Here is a 25,074-nt window from a genome sequence, read left to right as displayed (position 1 = left end):
TCATATACTACTAATATGACAAATAATTTTAAATTAATCGTAACTCACGCCTTATGTATTTTAATAGGATTGTATTGGTGCAATAGACGGTACACACATGATGGTTGTCCCACCTGCACATCAACAGACAGTCTACAGAGGAAGAAGACATTCATGCACTCAAAATGTAATGGCGGCGTGTAGTTTTGATATGCTATTCATTTATGTCAATACCGGATGGGAAGGATCTGCTGCTGATTCTCCGGTTACAGCAACACACAATGCTTTTTGGCACCATTTCGTGGTCAGAGGTACCATATTCAACAGTTTAGAAATGGTGGTCAACCAACGGGACCACAAGAGTTATTCAATTATTATCACTCTTCACTGCGTAATTGCATAGAGATGTGCTTTGGGGTCTTGAAAGTAAGGTTTAAAATTCTTAGGCATATGACCAATTATTGGATGCCAAGACAAAATGTTATACCAATAGCTTGTTGTATGATCCACAATTTAATTAAGATGCACGCGCGAGATGATCCTCTATTTAGACAATATGAGGTCGATTTGCTCGTAGAAGATATTGAGGGAGAACAAGAAGGGCAACAGGAACAACAACATGGTATGGATGCATAAGAAGCAGAAATATCTTAAATGGGTGGTCCGCAACAACGTAATTACATGGTTAATTTTAGGGATCATCTAGCTAATCAAATGTGGGATTCGTATAGGCGACAATAATTTAAGCTAATATTGTAATTTCCATACTTTATTAATTATTAGTGTTTTTATTTGTGATTCAATTATTATTTATTTAATATATTAAATACTATTACATGTTTTCAAAAATGAAACCACCAAACGCAGTTTCAGTTTTTTTTTTAAAACTGAAATCAATCTCTAAATAAAACTACCAAACGCATTTTCAGAAATTATTCAAAAATGAAAATGAAAACGTTTTCATTTCCATTTTCGTACAGAAAACAAAAACGTTTTGAAATCAATTCCAAATGCACCCATTGAATTTATTCTTAAGAGTGTACGAGTCTTGATTTTTATCCTTTATTCTTAATTAATACCCTTTTGACTTATATAGTTATTTGACTAAAAGAATATTAATGAAGAGTAAATGATAAAAATCAAGACTCGTGCATTTTAAAAGAGTATTTGTCTCATTTTTTCAAATAAAAAATAATTTTTCTTTTTTAGAAAAAACGAAACTACAGGTGATTTCAAAACCATTTCCAACAGACACCTCAAAAAACGGGAGAAAATGTTTCCAAAATATTACTAAATAGTGCCTAAATTCTTATTAAAATATGAAGAAAAGTACATGTTTGTCACGGTTTTGTACATGTCTATTATTTGTCATTCAAACTAATTGAGTTCATTGTGACCTTTTGTTTTTTGTTTATTAATTAAATGACAATTGTTTATTTTTTATTAGAGTGACATAACTAATATTTTTTACATTTTTAGTTTCCTGCAATTTGTAAAACAGTGAATGCAAAAATCGACAAAAAGAATAATGATATCATTTCTCTACCATATAATGGCAAAAACTATGAACGATCTATATATCCTTGAAAAATATATAAAAAAAATCCTTGAAAAATAACCTCGCAACAGATGAAGGGGGGAAAAAACGACGCTAAAACAAAATCAGAGTTTTTGACCAAAAAAGATGTATGAAAGCAAAATCCATAAACAATTCAAGAACCCTGCTTCAAGAAATCCATTTCCAAATAGACATCATAAGCACAAAGGATGTTCTTCATCCTCATGAAATCGTTTAACCCTAGCATTCTCCTAGGTTTCTTTTCACAACCCAAAGATTCATAAAACCAATTGCGTCCCAAATGACAAAACGCAAAATACATGGAATTCTTCTTAAAATAACCCAAAATTCAGGGTAAAAATGTACAAATTTCTCTTTGTAAAGAACTCTATATGGGATCTTTCAAGCTTATCATGATTCATGACATAGTTTTTACAAAATTTGTGTACTTATAGCCCATTCTCATTTTCATGTTTAGTACTATTATTTTGCCGGGCTCTTGTGAGAAAAAGTTGGTCTTCAAAATCACTGACACGATACCCCCAAGCAAGCAACATTAATTTAAAACTTGTACCAAGAAAAAATTTTCCTTTGATTGATTAATTTATCTGCAGAAAGGAGACCTTGAAGAACGGAAGAAAGATCCACCCCATGAACGGCCAAGTGCACGAGAAGACATGACATGACTAAAATTCCCTGGTTCGATCAAATTCAGGCGTTTACACAACTGAAAACGACAACCACATAGAATGAATGCAATGAGAATGAAAAGAAAAATGGTCCAACATAAACCAAATAAACTCAATTCTTAATTTGATCAAATAGCGGAATTATCCAATAACGAGACTTAAAAAAAGATGCGGACAAAATTCAAACAAAAATTCCTATGGTTATAACATATATCCAAAAAAGTTTACAAATCCACAGAAAGAAAGCGAGATAAGTGAGTATCTAAGAAAGCGAATACCGATACGAGATGCGGATACTCCCTATACCTAAATTGAGGATTCTACTCTTTACTCTTCATCTTCTTCATCTCCATCTCCATCTCCACCAGCAGCCTTCTTGGCAGCCGCCTTCTGGTTCTTTCGCTTCACGCGGCCAGGACGTCCACCTCCGAAGGGGCTTGTGAGTGAAAAATCAATGTGCTTTTGTGAGTCCACCCTCACCATGAATGAAGGGATATTGACTACCTGCCTCCCAACCCTGAACAGACCAAAAGTAAGTTAATTCGTACTATATGCTATATCAACCAAAAAAAAAAAAAGACTTAACAAGTAAAGCCAAATAGGATGGAATACAAAAGATTCATTGCACACTAAGTAAGCCTCTAATGTACATGAATGAAACATTAAGATATTGAGTAGCGACAAGTTGCAAAATTTTCGAAACTTCCGAAACGCATCCAGTAAAAACACACAACATTGATTACAATCCAAGTCAATAAAAAATAACCCCATTAATAAAACATGTCATTGGGTTAGAGTTGTTCATTAATTGAGAACATACTCATGGCCACTTGTGATGGCCAAGTTAATTGAAACAAGTTATTCCAAAAAGGATCTTGCCAAGCATGATAGCGTTTAATTCTTCTACACTTGGGTAATTTGAGGTAAACTTAGTTAAATTGCTTGCTAGGTAAAGAAGAAATAAATATTAGCAGGCAAAGCCCAATTCAGTCTATTTTCATTCAAAATCCCAAATGTGATGCACAACAAATGAAAGACCATAATATAGATTGAAGAAAAAGCTTGAAATTAATATCTTTAACCAGTAATTAGTAATGTACAGAACTCATCTTTAATGAAGACAGAAATCCTGTTATTTGAAAATAACCTAGAACCCAATTCCTGGATAAATGTAAGCTGAAATTGTCCTAAAATTCAGACTCAGAAGCGGGGAAGCAAACAAAAAAAGGTTATTCTTCAAATCAAATAAAGATAGCAATGGCCATAGAAATTCTACAATCTTCATTATTTACTGATTGCAAAGGAAACAGCACTAGGAGTGCCCATATTACATACCTAATGTGTTTTTGCCTGATGAGCACACGGGCATGGTGGATCGACTTTGCCATGCCGGACTTGAACACGAGGGTCTGGAGGCGGCGCTCAAGAAAGTTCTCGACAGTAAGGGCAAGCACGTAATCGAGCTTGTTCTGGCTCTCGTCCAGAAGCCCGTGCCTGTTCATCCTCCTCAGCAGGGCCTCACCCTCGAAAATCCGACGCGGGTTCTTCTCATCAAGCGTCAGAAGCATTCTCGCATTGTTTCGGATTCGGCTCAACGCATACTGAACCCTCCACAGCTCTCTCTTGCACCGCAGCCCATACTCTCCGACAAGCTTCAATTCCGCATCCAAACGCTCCTTCTCGTAGGGGCGTCTGGGCTTCTTAAAAGTCTTCCCATCTACGTAAAAGGAACAAAATTATAGATTAAAAAAAAAAAGATCTTATCTTGAGCAAATGCTTGTAAAAAAAATAAAAAAATAAAACTTTTTTTTTAGCTCAGACTCTGAATCAGAACATTTTGCGTAGATTTTCATTTCTTTTACACGGAGTACACAACTACTGCTTGCAATTTCTTTATTTTTGTGCTTATAAAAATGGTCGCAAATTACATAACTAACTAATGTGCTAATTTGGTTTCAGAAATCGGCGGAATCAGAACTTATGAGTGAATTTTCTCTTCAACATGATTAGTTTGAGAATTCAAACAAACGATAATATCATATATCCGAGTAAATCATCCGAAAAAACCTAGAAAAAAAAACAGAGAGAGAAGCAAATACTCTTCGGAGAAATGAAATCAAAGAACAGGAAAAGCAGATTAGAGAGAGAAGAAACTCACAGTTGCGGTAAAAGGAAACGTGCACCATGCTTGGCCGCCGGCGTTGAAGTCCTCAAGCTCTCTCTGCGATCTTCAATGGAGGCACAGCTTCAGCTTCCTCTAGGGCAACCAAATCATGCAATACAAGTTATAGTTATATAATCCTCTTCGACCTTTGAAAACCCTAACTCTGAGTATCGGCTAATATTTTTGGGCCGAAACTGGGAACAAAGCTCAATAAAAGCCCAAATCCTCCCTTATTTTTTTGGGCTTCTTGTTAGGCCCAATCCCGAATCGTCGTCGTTTCAGAATTCCGAGTCTCTCCGCTAGTTAGGGTTTAAGCTTCAATGGTGTTCACAGTTTTCTCGCTCTGAAAAAGCAGAGAAGATTCTCATTTCTGCGAGAATTTACTCTTTGTGAAGGAATTCCAATGCAATCTCTTCAACGCGTAGCGAGAAGTTTCCGACCTTGTAGATTTACTTCGGTAATTGTCAACTCCATTAACACTAGAGAATTTTTCGCCAAATCGTCATATTCTTCTTCCAATCGGAACCGCGGCGGCGGCGGTGTCGACGACGAGTGGAACGACGCGTGGGAGACGGCTTGGCTCCCGGAGGACCTGACGGGAAAGGCGCGAGCGCCATGGGAGAGCGACGTCCACTTCCCGTCCTCGTCTGACTCCGGCGTGGCTCTCCTGCAGAACGCCGATGCGGAGACGAAGGCGTTCGTGGAGGACATGAACGAGAACTGGAGCGAGAGGCGAAAAGCGAGCAAGAACAACCGGCAGAATCTGGAGAGAGAAAGCGGATCGCTTTACCGATTAGAGAATATGAAGAAGGACTACAGGTTGAAGAAGCAGCGAATTCACGCTGGGCTATGGATGAAGGAGATCGAGAAGCAGGAGGAGGCTAAATTAGGCGATTCGGCTCTCGGTGGCGGAGATGATATCGAGAAATTGCTCGATAGCTGTTCCGAGTACGTCCATTATTTCTTCTTCATTTTAAAATTTTCGTGTTCAATTCTATTAGGGTTTGTGCTGAATCTGTAATCATAATTGGAAGCATTTTTGATTCGTCTGCGAATGATGAATTGGAGAATGGAAAGATTTCGAACTCTTCCGAGTTCAAATCCAAGCCTGATGGTTGGGAAACGACGTCAAAGAGTCAAGACGGGAATGTGTGGGAGATGACACAGAGAGAAGAGGATATTCTCCTCCAAGAGTTTGAGCGTCGAATTGCCTACAGCAAATTCCAGGTTTACAAACTTTATAACAATTGCATTTTTTTTACATGCATTTTTTTCAGTGATTGTTCATTGCTCTGTAAATATTGCCTGCTGCCGAGTTATAATTGACTCCAAGATTCATGGAGCTTTTTCCTCAAAAAAAATAAAATAAAATAAAATAAAATAAAATAATGGAGCTTTTTCTGATATCACAACTATTTTTGTTTAATCTGAGGCTTGTTCATTTGTATTTTTTGAGTTAGGGTGATTTGAGTTCAGATCTTAATTTGAGTATAGTTTGAGTTGGAATTTTAATTTGAGTTTGTGTTTAAATGTGCACATTTTAAGTTATGGTTTGAATTAAGAATCTATTTGAGTTTATATTTAGGTGGGTCAAAACTTGAATTTGTATTTGGTTGGTATTTTAATAAAAACTCAATGGTGATGAAAAATTTTAATGGGATATATGAGTGGGGTTTTATTCGTCTCTTCATTGTGAATGCATAGAAAAAAAATCATCTCAATCGAAATTAAAACGAAAAAGTTATTACGTTTTTAATAATAGAAAAAATATTGTTCATTAACTTGAATTTGAGTTTAGAAACTTGAACTCAGATTTTAATTCTAAACTCAAGTTAAAACTCAAGTTTAGACTCAAATTTTACAAAAGAACATGAACTTGAATAAATTTTTTTTGAGTTTTAAGTTTTTGTATTATTATTACAGGCCCTGAACCCAAATTCCCAGCTTGCCTCGTAGTTTTAAAAACTCTCTTTTTGCATCCTGAACTTTGAATTGTTCTCACTTAGCTTTTATGTTGTAATTTCTGCTAAACACGGAAAGAAAAAATAGAATAACACAGCCACGTGACCTTTCTGTTTAGATTTATTAAAAATAAATAAATAAATATCAGATGACTACATTTAACTCCTTTTTTAATGTCTGATTTGAACATAAATTTTTATAAAAAGGCTTAAATGGGATAAAGTCAAAATTAATAAAGGTAAAGTGAAAGTTTTTAAAATTTAAGAGACAAAATGAGAATGTACTTCAAGGGGCACCGATGAAAATAATTTGAAGTTTTTCTTCTTGTTGTCGTTGTCGTTTTGCTTCCTAACTGTACGGTTTTGGTGTTCTGAATTTTTGATGTGCAGATAGCTAGTTTTATAAAGACTCACATATTTAGTAGGAGGAGACCAATTGATGGGTGGAAATACATGATAGAGGAGCTGGGACCGAATGCCAGAAGAGGGAAGGGGAGTGTTTCAAGGTTGCCAAGTCTATCTGATCCATCAACACAACCCTATAAGGAGGAGAAGACCCCAATTGGCACAAGCCTCACACCCTCTCGGAAAACCTAGTTCATTTTCCGATCACTTTTGAATTTTCCCATTGTATCGTTAAAACTTAGAACACAAAAAAGTGTTGCTAAATCAACAATCATCCCAGTGTGTCGGTTCTTATAGTTCTTACAATTTTGAGGCTCAGGTGGGTTACGCATGATCCACTGTCGTTTGTACAAATCGATAGTCATTTGCTCAAAGTGAAAACGATATATTTACACATTTAGTGAATCATTTTACGAGTACATATTGTCTCAACATATTTCGAGCAAAACTGTAGTTCTTCAACGACTTTGTAGAAAGAAGGAAAGAAGAAAAAGAAGAGAGAGAGAGAGAGAGAGAGAGAGAGAGAGAGAGAGAGAGGAAAAGGGGGAAAACTGTAAACTACCCAGGTTGACTGCAGAATCTCTTTGGAGGAAAAAGAAAAGGCAAAAACTCTAATTCGTCAAAAAAGAAGTAATTCACCTTTACAATGCTTTTTCCTTTGAAAATGGGTCTCTCCTACAATTACATTCTGAAAATTCTTCTAACTAACTGCTAATTTCTGAGCAAAAATTTTGGAAAAAAAAAAAAAAAAAAAAAAAAGAACAAAAAGATCTTTCTGAGGTAAACTCCACTGCAAGAGGGGGAAAATTTACAGTTTCCAGAGGAGAGGTCGTCGGAAATGGTCATTGTAGGCTTGCCCTTTTTTTTCTTGTTTCCTCTTGTTCCTCGTGTAACTAGAATGATGCGCACACTACTCACTTCTTACATTGTGCCGTTCGCAAGTTTTGGCCCCATTTTCAGCCCACCATCTCTCAGCTTGTTCCTCGGTGAAATGTTTTCGACTGTGGAAGACATTACAATTCTCCATAAATGAATTTAAATAATGTATACAAATTACATGCCATGATATTAGCAAGGTGTATGATGCAAGAGTTGGAGTAGATGATCTGTTTTGTTGGCTTGACTGTATATGTTTATAGCTTTATGCAGAAACAGGCTGGCATCATGGGCATACCTGAAGCGAACGCGCTTGAGTTCATTACCACCTCCAGGCAACGAAGACAATGTTATGTAAACGCCAGGTTCATCTTGCATCACCCACTCTGTTTTTCCAGTTTGTTGTGCTTTAGATCCGTTAGATAAGATTTGGTTCACGGAATTGCCATTGGATTCTCTTTCAGGAGTGTTCATATTTGTCAAAGTGGTCTCATATGATATCTGATTTGAAAAATTTGTGTCACGTGCGGCAGTTGGGACCGTACTACAGCTTATAGTGTGGCCTTCCGGCAGTCTTTCTGCCATCTCTTTCAACTTTCAGTCAAAGAACCACAGGATCAGAAGATTGACTAATAGAAAGGCATAGTTACATAAGCAATGATCCCACAGCCAAAACGGATCAGTAGTTAACGTTGTAGATTTACAAAATAACATAAACGGGTCAAAGTTATCAAAATGGATGCCGTGTTTTCTTAGCAACTTTTATTCTCCATGTTGTCTACCATAACATTTTATGAAGGGTCAACCACACTTAGGACATGCATATTCCTTCTAAGCTAAATACTTCAGTTGAAATCTTCATTTAATGCATGGAATAAATAAAATTTCAATATACATCAAGCTCCACCGAAAACTGTTGACAATTCAATTGCTATAGTTCCAATAGCTCCCAAGTCTTAAAAGGTCTCGAATACCTAAGACTCTACAATTTAAGATGACAGCAGGAGAGTTCACTAGTAATGAGTAAGTTCTCATCATTTCAAGATTATGCACCGCACCGTGTTCTGTCTAGCATGAAAATCCTGCTTTAAATAAACTTACTATCAAGGAACCAGATCATATCAGTAACATAACCAGAATGCACATGGTCGCCTCTGCAGCCAATTTATTTAGGAGGAACTTTCAAAAATTGATTGATCCAGAATTAAAACGCCTAATATTTTTTTTTTGGTCAAATCAAGTTAATATATATTTGTTTATATATTCTGTGTATATATACATTGTCAAATCAAATAATTGTGCAGACCTGACGTACAGAAGATTTAGTCATCTAGAAGAAAGAACATAACAAACCTGAGCAGTTAAAGATTTTATAACCTCCTTAGCAGATTTGCTTTTTTCCGCTTCATCTGCTGCTATCGCAGTCACCTCATTCAATTGCTTTGCCGTGTTCTCCAATTCAGCTTCAAGATTCTGGGATTTGTGAGTAAGATCTTCTACCTGCAGAGTTTCTTCAATCACTTTTTTACTCGGTAAACAAATTAATCAGAACAAATGCAGTGCATGACATTGTGCTCAATTCATCATCGTGTCTGTCATTTAAGTAGCGTAAACAAACTGACCTGTGCCCTTAAAATCATAATTTCTTGGTTCAAACTTTCATTTGCATGCTTTAAATCTGTTTCTTCAGAAGACCAAGGTGGGCTTAACTTTAATGAAATAGGTGATGTTGCTCGAGAAATCACTCTGGACACGGGGACAGAAGCAGCTGTAACTTTCTTAGGACCTCCAGCTACAGAATTTGGAGCTCCACTTAGAAGAGGAAAGACGTAGCTATAGTTGGCTTCTAATTGATTCTCACCCCTGGAATGCCAGCTTTCAACTTGATTGGCTGAACTAAAAGATGAGAACCTGGAGAGTGTTGCCTGTAATTTAGGACCCCGGGTCTCTCTTTCTGCTACCTCAACAGTTTTATGGTGCCCATTTCCGTTTCTGCTCTTAGTATTTCGCAGAATGGAACTACTTTCCATGGCCTGCTGTAGTTTGGTATAACAATCATCACACACTCGATACGGCTTATTCATGTTTGGAGCCAGCGCAGCTTTCATACATTTTTTGCTGCTACATACTTTGCAAAAGACTAACCCGCAATTGTAACAATTATGGCGTTTTCTTCTGAATCCAAAAGGATTATGACAACCAAAGCATACAGAGTGATCAGCACTGGATGCCCATTTATGAAGACAAATAACAGCTGTAATGTTGGAACCACATGCTACACTCTTTACTTGTTTATTTTTTAGAAAGTCAACGAGAGTAGGTGCATCTCTGTGATCATTGTCTCCATGTCCTAATTGCCCATTTGAACCTTTTCCCCAAGTATAGACCTCTGTCTTGGAAGTCAAAACTGCAACGTGATAAGAACCACAGGCAATCTCTTCGACAAAGGTTTCTGCAATTTTACCTTTAACTTGAGTAGGAACTTTACCTTCAGCAGTAGGATTGCCCAGTTGTCCATAAGCAGTACTTCCCATGGTATACACTTGTCCTGAGGTTGTAAGAGCAATTGTGAGAGTATGGCCACATGCAACTTGACAAATTTTCTTGTCAACCAAAGCAGTTACACATACAGGAACAAGTCTAGGTTTCTTATCATCATGTCCAAGTTGCCCTTTATCTCCATCACCCCAGGTAAAGAGCTGTCCAGACGAAGAATTACCAGAAGGTTCATGACTAGATAACTCATTTATAATTTCCACAACTGCAGCAGTATGCCAAACACCACAAGAAACCCTTGTTGTTTTTAGCCCTCTCAAAGTTTCAACTTCCCTTGGAATGCTAGTGCTACTGAGATCTCCATGCCCTAAGGCACCAAAAGAACCATCCCCGAAAGTAAACAACTGCCCAGCTGATGTTACAACTGCTGTATGCCACAGTCCACAAGATATATACGATACATGTATGCCTTCCATAGGACCACATACCTTTTTTGGAATCCAATGACTAACTTCACTTCCATGCCCAAGGAGAGAGGAGCTGTGAGTTCCATCTCCCCAAGTATAAAGCTCTCCAGAAAGTGTGACAGCGCAACTGTGATACTCTCCACATGCTACTAGTTCAACATTTGAGCCACTAATAACGTCGATGAGCTTTGGTTGGGAAACATCCACTTTCACACCATGACCAAGCCTGCCTCCTGCTTCCTCTCCCCAACTAAAAATTTCTCCTTGTCTGGTGACCAGCACAGCATGTCTTCCACCACAAGCAATACCGTGAACATCAAGAACAACTGTCGATTCCAATGCCTTAGGTAGAAGAGCATCCATCTTAGTATCAAATAAACTCCCAACTCTGTGCACACCGCCACCCAATATGCCACCACCAATGCCTTCACCCCACATGAAAACATCACCTAAAGCATCAAAATCATCATGACAAGAACCTTGACTGGATGAGCTTATAGCACTAGATAAGCTAACTCGAAATACTTCAGCTGCAGAGCTTCTACCATTGGAGTTATCTACAGAGGCAGGCGATAATGAAGGATTGAAAACTGGTCCAGCTTGATTGAAACGCTTGGTGACTGCAGTATATGTAACTATATCCGCAAACGCCTTCCCTAATCTACTCTGTGAAACATTCTCAAAGTTGACTCCATCTGTGTCTCCTGGATCCTGTGGTAATTTGTAAGGGGGAAAAAACAAAAACCTTGAATACTTAATACATCTCTCGAACTTCAATGAAAATACATAAGGAGGGAAAAAAGAGAAGTAGAAATAAATTATTTGGTACAGACAAATGGAGTAATGGATGGAGAATTTCTTCGAGTACGAGTATTAGGACTATCAACTGATCCATTGTCAGATATTAATTCGGTTCTCCACTTGCAGTAATTGTCTCGAGTAATCAATGCATTTAGACCAACAAACCAAACTTCAGCTTCGTCCTTGTCTTTACATATCTGTCCAGAAGTTAGTGATGGTATCAGCACAATTACAAACAAGGAATAGACCATACTCAAATAAGCAGGTTAATTCTCCATTTGTTCTTTATTGAGACAACAATCTTCTTAATCTGCTTCAATCGCCTATTTTGATAAATTAAATTAGCAAATGAACTCCCCCGGCAAAAAAAAAAAAAAAAAAACCTTAAATGAATCATTGGTATGTTTTCTGGCACTGACATAGGTCAATAAGTTCAGGGATAAAAAGTTAAAGACCTTACTGAATAAACTCACCAAGTCCAAGGACCTGTCACCATATATAAGTGAAAATGATTGATACTCCTTTTCAGGTCGAGGATACCTCTGAAATATCGCCTGGAAAACAAAGTGACAATTGTAAGCATAAATTTTGAGAAAATTAATGCTGCCAAAAAAGTAGTAGGATACAAGTAAAGAAAGTAAGAGAAAGATCATTTGAGGCAGTTCTGTGCAGATTAAACATCAAATAAAACCTTGTTGTGATCATCATTTTGAAATCAGGCATTGGCATGTAGAACCTTTTATGACATTGGTTAGAAAAATACTTTCAGCCTTGTGAGGCCACTCAACAAAAAAGGAATGAGTACAAACTTACAGTACGCTGTCCAGGAATAATCCTTGAAACATGACTTAGTTTAACGTGTTTCTCTTCTTTGCCAGAATACCAAATCAATAAAGACTCATCCTGAAAAAAAAATAAATAAAAGAACTGGGTAAACAGAAATAGTAACGAATGAGAGATGCTTCTTCCATCACTATTTCTATAGGAGCATGCTTTCGAGAGTCCAAGGAAAAGATATGGGGGTGCATAATCTCACCGAGCTCAAATTAGAAAAAAGTGGGAATGTGTCGTGTTTGCATACTCAATAGTATTTCAAATCACCAATAATTCCAAAAATTAAATCAATGAAAAAATAGGACAAACAATGTAAAACACTCCAGAAATCACGTATTAATCAACCCCTCACTTTTTATCCTTTGTTCTTTTAACTTCTGAGGCCTGCAATCACGTTCAGTTCTATGTGCACTCGCTCTAACTTCCTCTCCTTGGGAAGAGATTAAGCTGGAGTAATCTATATTTTGAATCTAACTACATTCAACATCATCTTTCATTTTTTTAGTTTAGGGAACAGATCCTGGTACTCTGAAGTAAAGCTGAAACTTTGTGTTCCACTTGAAAACGAAGTGTAGAATCTCTTTGGAAATGTTCACAACTACTTACATTAGAAAGCCGGAATGGGCAAAACTTTGGTTTCCCTCTACGACCATACTTAAGTAAACATGCGCCTTTCTTAAGAGCTGTGATGGCCTACAAAAAGAATATGAAAGAAAAAATTACTTGCCGGCATCACACTCACAACGGATAGGAAAGTTTTTATCTTGCAAATCCGTATCAGCTTTCAGTTAGATGTTCATTGAAATGCATGATTTGAATCTCTTGCTGGCATAATGCTGATTAATGAATGCACGAAATATAACATTTTTGCAAACGGCATATAACTATTTGAGAAATGAGTTTCAGAGAAGAACAGTGGGAATATAAAAATGACTTAAAAACTCAACAGTAATAAGATAACGAATATGATTTATAGCTTGTTTCATAGACTATTGTATATGTGTCTTAAACTAACTAGTTTAACAGAAGAATAAGGTTAAAAGAGTAAACCAATTCTCAAGATAAGTTATTTGGGTGGGTGGTTATGAAAACAGAATGAAACAAGCAAAAATAGACCTGCTCGATATCCCTTTCGGCAATACCACTTCTCTGAGAATCAGCCATTCAAGTTGCAATGTCAAGCCCTGAGCTGGAGTGGAGGACCCAATACAGATTCAAACAACAACAGCCCCAGATACTTCCAATACCATAGTCTAATATCCAACTTTTCCCCATTGAAACAAAATAAGAAAGAAAAATGTAAAAGAAAAGAAACACTTTACTCAACTTCTGAGCAAAATTCGTGGAAACAAAGAAAGGAATTGCTTCATAGCTACCCCATCATAGCACCATAAACGTTCCGCAAAAATTGCACCTTAAAACTCCCTAAAAAGCCCTAAAAGTCAAAATGCGCCAAAACCAAGCCAAGAAATGAAACGCATAGAAGCTCTCCGCTAATCACATTCAGCTCCAAAACAACGCGAGCTAGACCAGTCGTCTGAAGACCAAAAGAAAAACCCTAGAGCTCCATTACACGCGCAAGTTCCTGCGAAACTCCTCGATTCCGGTGCATGTTCTCCGCGAAAAGCATCAATCCAAGAGCAAATGAGCGCAAATAAAAGCAACAACGATAGGATTTACCTACATTGCGACGAAAGCTCAGAAACTCGCCAAATTTCGGCCATTTTCTTCGAATCTGAGGTCGTTCAGCTGACAAAAAGAAAAATAGAGAAAAAAAATGGAAGAATTCGGAGGAAACTATAAGCGTGTACCGGTTTCCGAAAGCTCCAAGGTCGTCAATGGCTACCAAATATTCTCCCGAACGTGAATTGATGATCTGTCTAAGAAGAGATTTCAAGAATTGCTAACGTGCGCACCTCTCTCCCTCTCTCTCTGATTCTTGTCTGTGCCAAACAGGAGAGTTTTTTTTTTTATTTTCTCGTCGCAACAAATCATCAGAGAATTTTTTTTTATTGTTATTTTTGTCTTTTTAGGTGCCACGTCAGCAACTGAAATCTCTGAGATGGAGATGGTTTTGTCTTTAATACGCTTGTAATTATCTGTCCGTTTATTTGTCGTTTCTTCCTTAGTTCCTTGGTTGGGTATCCGTATCAAACTATATTGTTTCCTTTACTTGCCTATATGGTCACAAAAAACAAACCCTCATTCATTCGCCCTATTTATAATTAATTTATTAAATTAATTATAAATTTAATATTTGAGCTTAAAAATACTCTTTAATATAATATTATTTATTATAAATTTTTTTTTACTAAATATAACATATGAAAATTTTAATATTTAATTACTATTAATTAAAATATTTATTTTTTTATATAATCATTGTAATTTTTGTATTCTCTAATTACTTTAAAAATATAATTTATTTTTACAACTTTTAAAGCTCAAAGATGATGAGAAAAAGTAAATTTAGTATTTCAAATAATATTATACATTATAGTAAAAATAAAAATAACATACCATATCACATTTTTTAATATTAAATATACAATTAACGTTTACATTGAAGATAGTCTTAATTGTGTTTTTAATTTTCTTAAAACAAAAATCAATCTTAGACATTACATTGTATTATAATTGGCTCCAAGGACCGAGTCACCTATGGATGAGGAAGGGTTACAAAAAATTTTCAGTGGCACGGTAATTAAGCTTAAATTTTTTACTAAAACAATATTATAATAATTTTAATTAATTTTTTGAATTTAACGGTCCACACAATTATTCTTCATGTAATATGGTGGTCGATTTTTACTAATTTGGTATTTTAAATAAAAAAATAAGTATATCAAAATTTAAAAGTAAATATTTGAGAATAGCTGAAATTTTTTTAAGAATTTCATAAATATTACAAATCTGAAATTGGCGAAATAAGAATAAAATTGTAAAAGTATAGTTTTAGGGTTATAGTCTAAACGAGCCACTTGAACTGTTGGGGCCAGCTGACCCAACGTAGCTCTACCTGAATTTTTGTTTTTAATTTTTTATATAAAATTTGTATTTTCCCTACTAAAATTTTGCATCTCTTTATTTGCCCACCTAATTTACTCAATCATACCCCTATCTTATTAATTTTTCTAGCTCCGGGGCTCCTTTGATAGGGGAAAATATTGGAATTTTGCGTTTTGGGACATCTTTGATGTTATTAATATCAAACTTTTGCGTCCATTTAATTAACGTCTAGCATTAACATGCAGACCAAAATGTGTGTCTACTTATGTAATTATTATGTATTAAATGTCATCTCGTTACTATCAAAGAACTTTAATAAAGGAGATAGAACCGTCACTATTGTTATGACCTTCGAAATTGGCAATTTAAATGCATCCGCATATTTAGGGGAAAAAAATTACTGTTTTTTTTTTAATTGAGAACAAAGTACTTTTGGTTTAGCTAAGCAGTTAAGTCCTTCCTTCATGTATTCATCCGCTGACGCCTAATAGTGTCTATTACTTGGCTTTTTGGTTTGGTTTGGTTTCTTGATATGAACAATAGTACTGTTCATCATATAATTTGGGTTAAACAAGCGATTTTAATTCTGAAATTTAAATTTTTGGTGAGAAAAACACTCTAATAAAATTAAAACTATGAGTTTAAACTCATAAAAAAACTCATAAAATAAACATATTCTTAAGGAATATCATTTTTGAAAAATACTTAAAAGCACCACCAGTGCTAAGCACCACCATCTAATAGAACGTGAGCCCCATTTATAAATCTCATATTACAGGATTCACATTCTATTAGATGGTAGTGCTTAGTACCACTAGAAACTGCTAATGATCTTAGTATTACTATTATTATTTTTCTTTTTATGGCTGATAATACTATTGAATGAATGATATGTCGATAAGCCTTGCTGCACTTCCACATGAAAAAAAAAAAATTAATGTTTTGCTTCTTCAATTCGGCAACAAGAACAAAAAAAACCTACCTCATTGTTTGGCTTATCTAATGTTATTGCGGTACAGGGGAACTCAATAATGATAATGTTGGAAAATATGATTTTTGCAACAACAAAAACATGTTTCATCTTTTTCCTCGTTTATCTTGTTTTCGGAAATAAAACTTCCTAATCTCTTTAGACCTAAATTATTTCGAAACCACAGCAAAAATTGTAAATAGAATAAAAAGGAGCAGTTGATATATTCCTCATGAACCCATCAAGTAAAAATTTCAGTTTCATCCCATTCCCTTGGTTTTTTCCAAATCAAACTCCTTTGGTTTCACATCCTTCATGAAAACGCCTTTAGATACAGCACCAATATTCCACAGCCTAAGGGAAGACTCAAGAGTGGAAAAGAAAGCCAAACACTAGATAAAGACGATATTCATCATATATATATTTAACAGAATCCGGTTTAGAAGAGAGGTAAATATATAGCCATGGGATTTGTACCAACCACAATACCATACAGAGAGACAAAACTTAATTAATACCGATAATCATCATCAAAGATCATATAATTGCTGCTTCTCCTGGCTCTTGATTCTCTATCAGCCTGCATTAATGTCAGCGAATGTCATTTATTGACATAAATAATTAAGTGTGGTTACAATCAAAATGAAGATGAAACTTTTGAACTTTAGAATTATGATAGTCAATTTTGTAATTTTGCTATTCCATTTCAGTGAAAATTTTGGACTTGTGTAAAGAAAAGGATGAATATAATTCCCATGATGTTGAATCATATCCATGTTAGGACATGTTTGTTTGATCGTATTAAAACACTGTATTGTATAATAATATAATAATACAATGTTTAGTGTGATCATTGTATTGTATAAACTATTACAGATAGTAAATTAATACGATTTATATTGTATTATTGAATACGGTTTATTTTTGACGTATTGTATTATATTATTTTATAATAAATCAATAATTTATGTCGGGGTTGGACAAGATTAGAGGTCGGGGTCGGGCCAATATAAGGTCATGCCGGAGCCTATAATTATTGAAAAATTTAGGGGGCATAATGCAATTTTTTTTTTTTAAATTACATTTTGACCTCAAATCTTTTGTAAAATTATATTTTGACCCTAAAATTTTTATAAAAGTATATTTTAACCCTAAAACTTTTGAAAAATATATATTTTTGACCCTAAAATTTTTCAAAATTTACATTTTGACTCTAAAATTATTAAAATTTTGCATTTTTAACCCTTATAAATAATACGTCATGACACTAAAAATCGTATTGTATTATGATAATACAACACATACAATACATCTTATACAATACAACATAATAAAAGCTACCAAACAAAGCCTTAAAGAGTAAAGACTTGCATTGAAATTTCGAAATCAGTCTAATCTATTAGTGTCATTTTGTCCAGCCACCCTACGTTTTTCACTGAATTTGATTGATCCTTAAGGATCTCTTGACGTTTGGAAAAACAATTTGGGTTGTTCTTTTTCAATAAAATAAACTCGTTCTTTGATTAAACCCTCCTTGCATACAGTTGAGACCTGTTTATTTCATAAATTTTAACTACAATTTAAACCTTTCTGTAACAGTAATTTTTCCTCACAAAAATTTGAATTAAGCCAACAGGTTATTAAAATCTTAAAGAGAAAAGAGAAAACAAGGCTGCAGAATTCACTGCACTAAGCAGTAAATTTAAACAGACTAGCAGTTTTTTCTTTTTAATTAGTAACAGCTCATTTTTATTTTTTTCTACTTCTGGCATCTAACAGGGGAAATAGAAATAGTCCAAAAACCTTATTACTTAGCAGAACATTGTTATTATCAAAATGCTCAAACAATAATATCAGGTAAATATTGTATACCTTGGTTATAATCCTTTCAAACTCTTCAGTTCCATGTTCTTCAATGTACTTCTCAGCAGCAGTTAAGATGTCATCTGGCTTATTAAAGATGTTCTTCTTCCGTGGGATATACCACATTTGAGAAGTTTGTATTTGTATTTGTGGGTTCATATAAAATGGTCTGACGAAGTGCTTGTAAACATATGCAGCCCCATTGAAGTGTGGCAGGACCAACCAACATGTCAGAATAAGCTTAGCATAGGGCCAAATTGGGAACCTGACATTTAAAAAGGGCATAAAATAAATTATCAAAGTACAAGTCAGCCTGACTCCTAAAGAAAGCATAAAACAAAGTTAACAAGTCCATGATCATTCATTTGTGTTCCCTAAAATCAACATTTCCTCTTTCTTTTGAAATTAGGAAAGAATCCTGTTTTGGTAAATCCTGAATTTTTATTGCTCCATTATTTTGTTCACTTGATTTCATCAAGGGATTGAGCGCTTCAAGCAGTATTTTTTGCCCCTTTTTTTTATTTTTGAAAGAAATGGTGGAGATTCTTTTTAAGCAACATTTAGAAATTAAAGATCTTAATCATTTTCATTTTATAAAAATTGAAATGTTAAGAAGAAAGCCATTTTTAGTGGAGGATAACTAAAGATAATCCCATTCTTTAACATTAAAATAAAGAAACAACTTTCATGTTCCAAAAGCTTACGGATCTACTACTTCTTTTGTTCTACTTAGTTGTGTACCTAACAAAAAGATTCTCTGCATATTATACAGCTCTTTAATTTGTTGTCATTGTGTTCTAGTTATCTAATTCCAATGCGCCGAGTAACACATAACAGAAGTTCTTAGTTTAAGAAAATTAAGGGCATAATTGCTTACCATTCTATGAGTTTGGCAAAAGTGAGCTCAAATAGTGTAATCAGAGAATACAGCACCCAATAAGTAAGCCATTGCTGATCATCTGTACGGGACTTGGTCTCTATGGCCCTAATTGAAGCATACCTGTGAGAAGGAAAAAAAAATCATATATATATATATATATTAATTTCTTTAAATTTATGTTAAATTAGTAATACAAAAGAAAATGTGGGTGTTGGAGAAGACTTACAGAGGATAAACAAGAGCCACTAGAGGCCTGCAAATGACAAACAAAATAATTAGATAATACCAAGTGGAAAATGGTAATTAGTTATTCTGAAAAATGTAAACAAAATGTGTTATGTGTATGTGAGAGAATTAGAAATATTACAAAGCAAGAACATCGAAGTTCTTGAGCACAACTTGGAGGAAGTTGTTATTCCCAGAACCCATTTTTTGCTGTGTTGCGATTCTCTCTCTTGTTTGTTTTGATCTCTCAAGTCTGTTAAAAAGCTCTTAAAAAAAGTTCTTTTGAGTGTTCAAAAAAGCAGCCTGAAAAAGGCAAGAAAAAGAATGTGAAAAGTTGACTATGGAGGGCCTCCAAGGACATATTTTCCGGAGAATCTAATGGTAATTGCTACACGAGAAAAGAGGCACCGATTTTTCTTTTTTTTTCAACTTTATCTTTTGTGTGGTTGTGGACATGGTTTTACAGTGTGACAGCGAACATGTTATACATATAGATAGATACAAAAGAGAATTATGAAATCCTTAGGTAATTTTTGAAAATTATTAGGGCCGTTATTTTTATAGCGAGTTAAAAAATTTGAGTCGAAAAGTGAGTTTATATAAAAAAAATATATTATAATAATTAAAATTATATTTAAATTTTTATGAGATAAAATATATATATATACGACGAGAGTTGTTATAGCTGGGAAAGGGTTCCACAAAAGCTAGCCAGCGAGTGTCATTTTGTGGCAAATTAAACGCTTCAATCCAATTACATGATCATTGATCATTATACAAGTCTTGGATTCATAAATTATGTTAAATAGAACATTAGATATACTGGGATTCTATTATACACGGTTAATCTCTTAAAGATAAATCACTTTGGAAAAATTAGATATATAGCAAAATTTTACTAGTATTTAAATTTAGTAAACAAATTTAAAACATTTTATAAATACCAAAAATTAATATCATAAATTTTACTAGCATTGAAATTTAGTAAACAAATTTAAAACATTTTATAAATACCAAAAATTAATATCATTAAAATATTACTATATAAGCAGTGACGGGGCCCAGAATTTCTTGTAAGTAAGGGCTTAATTTTTTTCCTTAGATAAATTGAATTTTTTATTATTAATTTTATGAAATATATGTAGATTTGGGTGAGGCATTTTTGTGGGGACTAATAAAAATCTAAATTTAAGGGAGAATAAAATGATTTTTCACAATTTTTATGGGGGCTAATATTTTAATTTTACAAGAAAATATGTTAGTTTTTAGAAGAATAAAAATGTGGGTGGGGGCTTAAGGGCTAGTTTGGTAGTCTTGTAGATTATGAAAAAATGGCTTTTAGCTGTGCTGAAAGAAAAAACAGCTGTTATAAAAAGCAGATGAGTGTTTGGTAAACTGTAATATACGAGTGTTGTTAGTTTCAAAAGCAGTGTAATAGCGTTTGGTAAATTGTGAGGTTAAATTACTGTGGGTAGTTAAGATGACCGTAATTAATCATTTTAAATTAATATATAAAGTAATTAATAATTATTTAGCAAATAAAAATTAATATATTAATAATATAATAATAATGGATAGATTATCATTAATGAGTACATTAGTAATTAAACTATATATATAATAAATTAATATGCTAAAGAATTATAAATAGTAATTATTATGTTACTAATGTACTCATATTAATTAGATTATACGTAATTATTAACTTTTAGTTACATAATTAAATAAATAATTAATTAATTACTCATTTTTATTTAATAATCTATTATTTGATATATCACATGATCAATTTTTGATAATGATTCTTTTTATAATGATTAATTATTAATTACTATTGATTAATATATTATATATTGATAATTATAATTTAATATTAATTATTAATTGAGTAATTATTATTTATTTTTCATTTACCAACTATTTACTAATTAATAGAATATAATTAACATAATATATGATCGATATATTAATTATTAATTATTTATTTAATAACTTATTATTACTTGTTTTATTGTTCATATTTTATATAATTAAGTTTTGGCAATTAATCTTTAACTAAATAAATAATTACTATATTATTTATTATTTTATTAACAAAATTAAAAACTTAATAGTAATAAATTAATATTTAATTACTAATTAAGTAATTACTATATATTTATTACTTATTAAGTATATCAATTTATTAATTGTTAATTAATATATAATATAATTAGTAATTAATAATTAATTATTTAATAGAACTTTGTTGATAATCATTAATTGTACTGTGCTGATTCCCGCACAATGTAAAAGTTAAAGTTACCTTTGGGCTGCTTCTGATTTTGGCTGTAGATTCTTCAAAAATTCTTTAAAAATCACTTTTTATGGTTTTTACCAAACACCATTATCAGCTTTTAATGGCTAAAGAAGTGATTTTGGGCTCGAAGAAGCACTACCAAATGCACCCTAATCCCCCTCTCACCTCTACCTAGCTATGTCTATGTATGTACGTTGTGTAATTTTTTCTTCTAATAAATTTGTAATTTTACAAATTACTCAAGCTCCTTTATCTTCCATTTTGAGCCCATCAACCTTCATCTCATGTTTCTTGGTTTCGTTGGTGGGGGGTTAGTTAAGAAAATTACAAAATTTATCTTTAAAAGTGCATGATCAGTCTTGATTTTTACTTCTTATTTTTTATTAATACCCTTTTATTAGTATAGTTATTTCACTAAAAAAAATTATTATAAGAGTAAGGAATAAAAATCCTGACCCTCTTTTTCCCTTTTGGTTAATGCCTCTTAAGACTTATACCACTTGTTTCTCTTGTTGGTTCCATCTTAGAATGTAGTAAATAACATATTTATGAAATTAAATAAAGTAAACAGCATATTTTAAAACTATTTGAAATAAATAGCAGTTTATGTGGTAAATGAATCATTTGCTGCATAAATGGTTTGTTTACGACTAGTAAAAACTTTTTTTCACGTAAATTTTCTTTTTACAATTGGTCAAAAGATTTTTTCCATGTAAATAAAGATTTTTAAAATTTTTTACCACGTAAGTTATTTTCTAACAGTCACAGATGAATCATTTAATTACCATATAAACTATTATTTACCTTAAATAGTTTTAAAATATATCATTTACTTAACTTAATTTTAAAAATCTACTATTTGCTAAAAAAGAGTTCATTCCATATTTCATCAATATAAAACTTTTCTTTGCACACTACCTTATTTTGAATGAACGTAACTTGCAACCTAATAGTCTCCTAACAAATTTAGACAACGTTTTTCGATCGAGCATTTGCTTGATTCAATTAATAAATCGTCCGTGCATCAATCAAACGCATTAATTTTGACCAATTGTATATATCTGAAATGGACTTATAATTATATAGTCCGTACGTATGTGTGGAGTAGTCCTCCTTCTTGAATTAGAAATTCAGGACTTAATTGACAACGTGTTTTTCTCTTTTATTGATAGTAAAATTAAATGAAATATTCATGATATGTGTTTGCCTGCAAGCGTACAGTGTTAAGTTTTGATAGTAAATAAATTATATTTTGATTATCTAAGTGTCGATCTGCTCCCGGACTATAATTCCTAATTTCGGACTATAAAATTAATCTCTCTCGAGCATCAAAATCACAATCTAAAAAAAATTTAACTCATTGGCCACATAAATTAGAAACATTAAGCATAGAGAAACATAAATAAATTAAAATGAAATTAAACTAACAATTGACAAAATATTCAAAACATAGTTCAAACAATGTTACATCAAGTCCTAGAATAATAATCTAGCTCAACATAGAGGAATCCATAACCAAAATCACAAATTCAAGAACAAAAACTAAAAAACTACAAAGAAAAGAGAGAAGGAAGAGAAAACTCTTGTGGAGATGAACTTCAAGCCTTCAACTCTTCAAGGATCTCTCCCAAGCATTTTTCAAAAATCTCCAACTCCAAACTCTTCTCTCTAGAAATTTTTGTGCCTCTAATCCTCTTCAAGTTGGGAACTAGGTTCCTCTTGTATGCCCAAAATTGGAAAATAACTTAATCTAAATTTATCTAAGACTCAAAAATGGCCAACCATAATGATCAAGGGCCAAAAAAAGCCAAAAAAAAAACTTTACTTCAGCACAAGAGGAGCGCGGGCGCGCCCACCCTGGCGCGGGCGCTATTTCAATTTTTTTCATAACCAAAAGCCATTTTCCCATAGCTCTACTATACTAATTACTAGCTAACTGCATGGAATATGACACGCATTGTGCATATAAGCCAGATTCAAGAGTGTGTGTGTGTGTATATATATTTATACATATAATAAAGTATATATCATATATATATATATATATATATATATATCTCCATACATAGAAGCGTTAAAATTATGTAAATAATGTAAATGCTTAATTATATATTAATATAGTCCAAATATAAATTTTTCCTCTTGCAGTGTTTTTGGTTCCAAATTATATATATATATATATAGCTACAATTGGCCAGCGGAAAGGGGCTAGGTGAACTAAAAATTAGGATATATAGAAGAAGCCTCACGCAGAAACTTAAAAAAAAATAAAATGAAAGTATAAACTGTAAACATCCTATTAAATAATGCCATGCATGCTAAAAGCCAGCTTGATTCATTGGTGTTCTATATATAGACATGTGTGTACATATACACACACACGTGTGTGTAGTTAAAGCCCTGGATGATGAGCCATACACCTCGCATTGCCTGTAAAGAAAGAAATGAACTCGCATACACAGGCTGGACAATATTAAATATATAAAACTGTTCCATAAGTTTAAAGTAATTAACTAAAATGAGTTAGCCACTTAATTATGATGAAACGTGCAGATATAATATATTGATACATTTACATGATTAATGCAAATTAGTGAAAGATACATAAATATCATGTGAGAGTAATGCAATGCCATCAATAAGGCCGTAAATGAACACCTACCATCGATATATATATATATATATATGTATGTATATATTTGTATATGTATCGAAGTGTGGTGCTCACAATACAAAATTAAAAGTGCAGTACTCTTATAACGTGAAGATCAGAAAGTCAAAAATAAGATCGGAAAAGAATGTAGTCAACGACTGTACATACACACTGGTTTTGGCAATGGCGCCCCAGCGGAACTCCTGGCCTACTGGGGCTCACCACCTGAAAGGCTGGAAACTGATCGTGTGTGGGCTCCTCCATCTTAGTATTGATGGTATCGCGGTAGTACTCTAATAATGAACCACAAGATCAATTGCAGTTGTAGCAAAACTTGCAGCTATAGCGCATCTGAGAGCTATTAAGTACTAATTAAATTAATTTAAGGACATGGGACAAAGTCTTTTCGGTTTTTTTTTCCCCTTTGTTAATCAAAGCACTCCAATGCATAAGAACAGTATAAAATTCACACTTAAATCCTACAGTTAAAGGTTTTTTTTATTATAATTTTTTTTTTTTTTACCAAGGGAGAGAGTGACAATTATTACAATACATATATCTATGTCTGTATGTATGCATATATATGAGAGGTTGTTTAAACTAACCTCAGGAGGGAGTTATAATTATTAATGAGATGGCCTAAACCGATCTTAAGAATTATATTGATAAATTGCATGCATGGAATTAAGTCTCGAATAGGTGTATTATGTAGTGAACATATGTATACATAATTAACAAACCAAAATCATTGTTCAGTTATCACACCAAAAAAGCTTCTCATATATATCAGCGGGAAACCAGCCAACACCAAAACCATGTTAAATATTGGAAATTTTCCTCTCTCAAACCCTAAATAAAATATTTCTATCTGATCATCACTACTTCACACTATAATTAAACTCAAATAATTCAAAGCAACCAATCTTGTGTTTGTTGCAAGTAAAC

The 25,074-nt window shown here is 33.4% G+C and overlaps 4 protein-coding genes across 4 annotated transcripts; 1 reads left to right on the top strand and 3 right to left on the bottom strand.

The window, feature by feature from the left end:
• Positions 1–2,345: 2,345 nt before the first annotated feature.
• Positions 2,346–4,519, bottom strand: LOC21389961 (40S ribosomal protein S9-2). The gene is made up of 3 exons (XM_010092914.2): positions 4,385–4,519; positions 3,562–3,943; positions 2,346–2,743 (listed from the first exon to the last, which is right to left on the bottom strand). Exons 1-3 carry the CDS (start codon positions 4,410–4,412, stop codon positions 2,554–2,556), a joined length of 600 nt encoding a protein of 199 aa, XP_010091216.1. The 5' UTR covers positions 4,413–4,519; the 3' UTR covers positions 2,346–2,553.
• Positions 4,520–4,741: 222 nt separating this feature from the next.
• Positions 4,742–7,165, top strand: LOC21389960. Its single transcript, XM_024162236.1, has 3 exons — positions 4,742–5,338; positions 5,425–5,617; positions 6,742–7,165. The coding sequence occupies exons 1-3, from the start codon at positions 4,794–4,796 to the stop codon at positions 6,946–6,948; spliced, it is 945 nt and encodes a 314-aa protein (XP_024018004.1). The 5' UTR covers positions 4,742–4,793; the 3' UTR covers positions 6,949–7,165.
• Positions 7,166–7,508: 343 nt separating this feature from the next.
• On the bottom strand, positions 7,509–13,496 carry LOC21389959 (PH, RCC1 and FYVE domains-containing protein 1). The gene is made up of 9 exons (XM_010092912.2): positions 13,347–13,496; positions 12,837–12,923; positions 12,210–12,299; positions 11,870–11,950; positions 11,429–11,593; positions 9,255–11,306; positions 8,986–9,132; positions 7,931–8,226; positions 7,509–7,757 (listed from the first exon to the last, which is right to left on the bottom strand). The coding sequence occupies exons 1-9, from the start codon at positions 13,392–13,394 to the stop codon at positions 7,667–7,669; spliced, it is 3,057 nt and encodes a 1,018-aa protein (XP_010091214.1). The 5' UTR covers positions 13,395–13,496; the 3' UTR covers positions 7,509–7,666.
• A 2,918-nt stretch (positions 13,497–16,414) lies between these two features.
• LOC21389958 (HVA22-like protein c) lies at positions 16,415–19,458 on the bottom strand. Its single transcript, XM_024162235.1, has 5 exons — positions 19,320–19,458; positions 19,179–19,205; positions 18,950–19,072; positions 18,082–18,337; positions 16,415–16,789 (listed from the first exon to the last, which is right to left on the bottom strand). The coding sequence occupies exons 1-5, from the start codon at positions 19,379–19,381 to the stop codon at positions 16,721–16,723; spliced, it is 537 nt and encodes a 178-aa protein (XP_024018003.1). The 5' UTR covers positions 19,382–19,458; the 3' UTR covers positions 16,415–16,720.
• Between the last annotated feature and the right edge of the window lie 5,616 nt (positions 19,459–25,074).

The sequence above is a fragment of the Morus notabilis genome, unplaced genomic scaffold, assembly GCF_000414095.1.
Source record: "Morus notabilis unplaced genomic scaffold, ASM41409v2 Scaffold458, whole genome shotgun sequence".
Taxonomy (NCBI): domain Eukaryota; kingdom Viridiplantae; phylum Streptophyta; class Magnoliopsida; order Rosales; family Moraceae; genus Morus; species Morus notabilis.
The sequence above is the reverse complement of the archived record's forward strand: the minus strand, read 5'-3'. Positions and strand labels throughout refer to the sequence as shown.